This window comes from Salvia splendens, unplaced genomic scaffold, assembly GCF_004379255.2.
Source record: "Salvia splendens isolate huo1 unplaced genomic scaffold, SspV2 ctg407, whole genome shotgun sequence".
NCBI classification, from domain to species: domain Eukaryota; kingdom Viridiplantae; phylum Streptophyta; class Magnoliopsida; order Lamiales; family Lamiaceae; genus Salvia; species Salvia splendens.
In genome coordinates, this window is record NW_024599056.1 from 3808 (window position 1) to 10512 (window position 6705).

Genomic DNA, 6705 nt, shown 5'->3' on the forward strand with positions numbered 1-6705 from the left:
ATACACCAAAAATACATATCATTCTATCGGCTGAAAGTATCATTCTATCCGGCAAAACTATCATTCTATAGGCTGAAAGTATCATTCTATCCGGCAAAAGTATCATTTTATCAGTTTTATGTCATTTTGTCACGTTAAAGTATCATTTTATCAGCTTATATGCAATTTCTCCAGCTAAACTATCATTTTTATAAGCTACTATCATTTTATCCGCTTAGATTATCATTTATAAGGTAAAAGTATCATTTTATTAAACAAAAATGTCATTTTATACACAAAAATACATATCATTCTATCGGCTGAAAGTATCATTCTACCGGCAAAAACTATCATTCTATATAGGCTGAAAGTATCATTTTATCAGTTTTATGTCATTTTGTCACGTTAAAGTATCATTTTATCAGCTTATATACAATTTCTCCAGCTAAACTATCATTTTTATAAGCTAACTATCATTTTATCTGCTTAGAATATCATTTTATAAGGTAAAAGTATCGATTTATTAAACAAAAATGTCATTTTATACACCAAAAATACATATCATTCTATCGGCTGAAAGTATCATTCTACCCGGCAAAACTATCATTCTATAGGCTGAAAGTATCATTCTATCAGGCAAAAGTATCATTTTATCAGTTTTATGTCATTTTGTCACGTTAAAGTATCATTTTATCAGCTTATATGCAATTTCTCCAGCTAAACTATCATTTTTATAAGCTAACTGTCATTTTATCCGCTTAGATTATCATTTTATAAGGTAAAAGTATCATTTTATTAAACAAAAATGTCATTTTATACACCAAAAATACCTATCATTCTATTGCCTGAAAGTATCATTCTACCCGGCAAAACTATCATTCTATAGCTGAAAGTATCATTCTATCCGGCAAAAAGTATCATTTTATCAGTTTTATGTCATTTTGTCACGTTAAAGTATCATTTTATCAGCTTATATGCAATTTCTCCAGCTAAACTATCATTTTTATAAGGTTACTGTCATTTTATCCGCTTAGATTATCATTTTATAAGGTAAAAGTATCATTTTATTAAACAAAAATGTCATTTTATACACCAAAAATACATATCATTCTATCGGTTGAACGAATCATTCTACCCGGCAAAACTATCATTCTATAGCTGAAAGTATCATTCTATCAGGCAAAAGTTACATTTTATCAGTTTTAGTCATTTTGTCACGTTAAAGTATCATTTTATCAGCTTATATGCAATTTCTCCAGCTAAACTATCATTTTTATAAGCTAACTGTCATTTTATCCGCTTAGATTATCATTTATAAGGTAAAAGTATCATTTTATTAAACAAAAATGTCATTTTACACCAAAAATACCTATCATTCTATCGGTTGAAAGTATCATTCTATCCGGCAAAACTATCATTCTATAGGCTGAAAGTATCATTCTATCGGCAAAAGTATCATTTTATCAGTTTTATTTCATTTTGTCACGTTAAAGTATCATTTTATCAGCTTATATGCAATTTCTCCAGCTAAACTATCATTTTTATAAGCTAACTGTCATTTTATCCGCTTAGATTATCATTTTATAAGGTAAAAGTATCATTTTATTAAACAAAAATGTCATTTTATACACCAAAAATACCTATCATTCTATCGGCTGAAAGTATCATTCTATCCGGCAAAACTATCATTCTATAGGCTGAAAGTATCATTCTATCCGGCAAAAGTATCATTTTATCAGTTTTATGTCATTTTGTCACGTTAAAGTATCATTTTATCAGCTTATATGCAATTTCTCCAGCTAAACTATCATTTTTATAAGGTTACTATCATTTTATCCGCTTAGATTATCATTTTATAAGGTAAAAGTATCATTTTATTAAACAAAAATGTCATTTTATACACCAAAAATACATATCATTCTATCGGCTGAAAGTATCATTCTACCCGACAAAACTATCATTCTATATAGGCTGAAAGTATCATTTTATCAGTTTTAAGTCATTTTGTCACGTTAAAGTATCATTTTATCAGCTTATATACAATTTCTCCAGCTAAACTATCATTTTTATAAGCTAACTATCATTTTATCTGCTTAGATTATCATTTTATAAGGTAAAAGTATCGATTATTAAACAAAAATGTCATTTTATACACCAAAAATACATATCATTCTATCGGCTGAAAGTATCATCTCTACCCGGCAAAACTATCATTCTATAGGCTGAAAGTATCATTCTATCAAGCAAAAGTATCATTTTTCCAGTTTTATGTCATTTTGTCACGTTAAAGTATAATTTTTCAGCTTATATGCAATTTCTCCAGCTAAACTATCATTTTATAAGCGAACTGTCATTTATCCGTTTAGATTATCATTTTATAAGGTAAAAATATCATTTTATTAAACAAAAATGTCATTTTATACACCAAAAATACCTATCATTCTATTGCCTGAAAGTATCATTCTACCCGGCAAAACTATCTTTCTATCGGCTGAAAGTATCATTCTATCGGGCAAAACTATCATTTTATCAGTTTTATGTCATTTTGTCACGTTAAAGTATCATTTTATCAGCTTATATGCAATTTCTCCAGCTAAACTATCATTTTTATAAGCTAACTGTCATTTTATCCGCTTAGATTATCATTTTATAAGGTAAAAGTATCATTTTATTAAACAAAAATGTCATTTTATACACCAAAAATACATATCATTCTATCGGCTGAAAGTATCATTCTACCCGGCAAAACTATCATTCTATAGGCTGAAAGTATCATTCTATCCGGCAAAAGTATCATTTTATCAGTTTTATGTCATTTTGTCACGTTAAAGTATCATTTTATCAGCTTATATGCAATTTCTCCAGCTAAACTATCATTTTTATAAGCTAACTGTCATTTTATCCGCTTAGATTATCATTTTATAAGGTAAAAGTATCATTTTATTAAACAAAAATGTCATTTTATACACCAAAAATACCTATCATTCTATCGGCTGAAAGTATCATTCTATCCGGCAAAACTATCATTCTATAGGCTGAAAGTATCATTCTATCCGGCAAAAGTATCATTTTATCAGTTTTATGTCATTTTGTCACGTTAAAGTATCATTTTATCAGCTTATATACAATTTCTCCAGCTAAACTATCATTTTTATAAGCTAACTATCATTTTATCCGCTTAGATTATCATTTTATAAGGTAAAAGTATCATTTTATTAAACAAAAATGTCATTTTATACACCAAAAATACATATCATTCTATCGGCTGAAAGTATCATTCTACCCGGCAAAACTATCATTCTATAGGCTGAAAGTATCATTTTATCAGTTTTATGTCATTTTGTCACCTTAAAGTATCATTTTATCAGCTTATATACAATTTCTCCAGCTAAACTATCATTTTTATAAGCTAACTATCATTTTATCCGCTTAGAATATCATTTTATAAGGTAAAAGTATCATTTTATTAAACAAAAATGTCATTTTATACACCAAAAATACATATCATTCTATCGGCTGAAAGTATCATTCTACCCGGCAAAACTATCATTCTATAGGCTGAAAGTATCATTTTATCAGGCAAAAGTATCATTTTATCAGTTTTATGTCATTTTGTCACGTTAAAGTATAATTTTATCAGCTTATATGCAATTTCTCCAGCTAAACTATCATTTTTATAAGCTAACTGTCATTTTATCCGCTTAGATTATCATTTTATAAGGTAAAAATATCATTTTATTAAACAAAAATGTCATTTTATACACCAAAAATACCTATCATTCTATTGCCTGAAAGTATCATTCTACCCGGCAAAACTATCTTTCTATCGGCTGAAAGTATCATTCTATCGGGCAAAACTATCATTTTATCAGTTTTATGTCATTTTGTCACGTTAAAGTATCATTTTATCAGCTTATATGCAATTTCTCCAGCTAAACTATCATTTTTATAAGGTTACTGTCATTTTATCCGCTTAGATTATCATTTTATAAGGTAAAAGTATCATTTTATTAAACAAAAATGTCATTTTATACACCAAAAATACCTATCATTCTATCGGCTGAAAGTATCATTCTACCCGGCAAAACTATCATTCTATAGGCTGAAAGTATCATTCTATCCGGCAAAAGTATCATTTTATCAGTTTTATGTCATTTTGTCACGTTAAAGTATCATTTTATCAGCTTATATGCAATTTCTCCCGCTAAACTATCATTTTTTATAGCTAATTGTCATTTTATCCGCTTAGATTATCATTTTATAAGATAAAAGTATCATTTTATTAAACAAAAATTTCATTTTATACACCAAAAATACCTATCATTCTATCCGGCAAAACAATCATTCTATCGGCTGAAAGTATCATTCTATCGGGCCAAAACTATCATTTTATCAACTCAGACTATCATTTTATCGGCAAAAGTATCATTTATCAACTTAGTGTATCATTCTATGCGGCAAAACTATCATTTTATGCATCACCTAACATTTATAAGCCAAAAGTATCATTTTATCTACTTAGAGTATCATTCTATCTTCAAAAGTATCATTTTATCAACTCAGAATATCATTCTATGAAGCAAAACTATCATTTTAAGCAGTAAACCTAAAATGTATAAGCTAAAATTATCATTTTATCAAGTGCAACTATAATTATCAAGTCTAACTATCATTTTACCTTGGTGAAACTATCATTTATCCCCTCAAACTATCATTTTATCCCCTGAAAATGATATTTTATCAAGTGCAACTATTATTTTAGCCCCTGAAACTATATAAGCTGACACTTTAACCTGATAAAATGATATTCTAAGCGGATAAAATGACAGAACCTTATAAAATGATATATGAGCTGAAGAAATGACATATAAGCTGATAAAAGATACTTTAACGTGACAAAATATCTTACAAGTTACTATTACAACTAGACCCATCTTTACGGGGTTCAAATTCTCTAAACATCTTTTCAACATTGATTTCCCCTTTTTTTTATTTTCTGAAACTTCTGCTGTATCATTGAAAATGTTTGAAAAGGCTTCTTGTTAGTTTCTCCAACAAACAATGCTTCAGTATATTTGGCACGAAGTTTTATGAACGCCTCTGTCCCGTTCTTTGCTAAACCTGAATTCCAGTTACGAACTGGACCACCCATGTAAGTCTCCATGTGGCGCATCACATAAACTCCACAGTCAACTTTATTTGTATCGTTCTGCCATGGTAGAGTCATGTGTCTGATTTTAAGGTTTTGACAATACTCTCCATTGTTGGATTAACACCATTTCCAAGATAATTTCGGAAGAAATTTTTCTATTCAACTAACACAAAACATACATGAGGTTGATTAAAAAATGATATTATGTTTTGGTACTAAATGATATTGAATGCATTTAACTAAACATACCAGAATAGCTGGTGCACCTCCATATTTGTGCTTTACCATCTCTTCCGTAACCAGAGCATTGTCAATCACATCCAGCATTTGAATTTTGAGATTGAAGCACATGATATAAAAATGATCGTGCACCCATATCGGAAAGAATATCTAATTTTCAAAACATTATATACAAATGTCATTTCAAAAATATAGGTACGTTGTTCTGTAATGTATATCTCATTATGACTTACCATGTCATAATTTTCCCGTTTGAAATCTTCAATCTTTGACACAAATTCATTTAATGCTGTGCTGAATTTTCCTCCGCCTCGGGTTGAGTCCAATCAGGTTTCCTTGCATAAAAAGAATTAAGATGAAGAACGTATACATGTGTCAAACACCAATAAAAATATATTATTAAGAGATAAGGAGGAACTCGATCAACCACTAACGTAACATCCTTGTGTTTGATTTTGATAATATATATTCATATTTATATTGTGTGTGTAAATAAATGATGTGCAATAAAAATCATACGATCAACACAATTTTGTTGGCCTAGCAAGTTGAAAAGTTGGTGTATCATGGGTTTTTCTTTTTTTATTCTAGAATAGAATTAACATTCCTCAAGTGTACTAGACTTTTTTTTTGTTCCGGATTTAGGAAAAACGCATGACCTTCATGCGTCACCCATTAAATAAAACGATGACCGTAATGCATTTCATGGTAAGACGCATGAGCGTGATGCGTTTTTCAAATTTTTTTTATTTTAATTGAAAGACGCATGAGGGTCATGCGTCTTAGGGTAAAACGCATGACACTCATGCGTCTTTCTTCAAAACATCAAATGGCTTTGTAGTTCCGTGGTAAGAATGCCATATTTTGGCTGTGGAGATCTGGGTTCGAATCCCAGCAGCCACACTACAATTATTTTGAAGTGTTTTATGTAACAAAAATTATGACCAATAAAAATTAATTATGCTTAAAAATTTTGTCGATAAATTACAGATTAGTGTAGTAGTTAAATTATTAAAAGTATAAAAACTAACAATAAAATACGCAGCAATATTATGATTTGCACACAACACAAGCTTATTTAATAATTACATAAAAAATAATATGAAGGACCTTACAATCATAAAAATTATAATAACTAATTTGCAGATTTAATGGAGACGATATCTAGGAATATAACAAACACCAAGTCATACATCAATATGTCAATTATATCACATATTTTATAATATGCATGTATACGGAGACTTTCTCAAAAATTCTTGGCTGTATAGTAGCAAATCTACTTCTAATTTCAAGTTCACGAAATGAGAATTTAAGTCATATATAGGGGTATC

At 29.0% G+C, this 6705-nt stretch overlaps 1 protein-coding gene across 1 annotated transcript; it reads right to left on the minus strand.

Annotated features, from left to right (window-relative positions):
• Nucleotides 1-4945: 4945 nt before the first annotated feature.
• LOC121790083 lies at nt 4946-5614 on the minus strand. Its single transcript, XM_042188372.1, has 3 exons — nt 5605-5614; nt 5381-5521; nt 4946-5188 (listed from the first exon to the last, which is right to left on the minus strand). The coding sequence occupies exons 1-3, from the start codon at nt 5605-5607 to the stop codon at nt 4946-4948; spliced, it is 387 nt and encodes a 128-aa protein (XP_042044306.1). The 5' UTR covers nt 5608-5614.
• Nucleotides 5615-6705: the final 1091 nt, after the last annotated feature.

Bases quoted from the DNA above. Each gene is read 5' to 3' on its own strand.
- LOC121790083 (XM_042188372.1), bottom strand. The intron at 5,189-5,380 runs GTATGTTTAGTT...CTACCATGGCAG, and splicing joins GAGGTGCACCAGCTATTCTG to AACGATACAAATAAAGTTGA.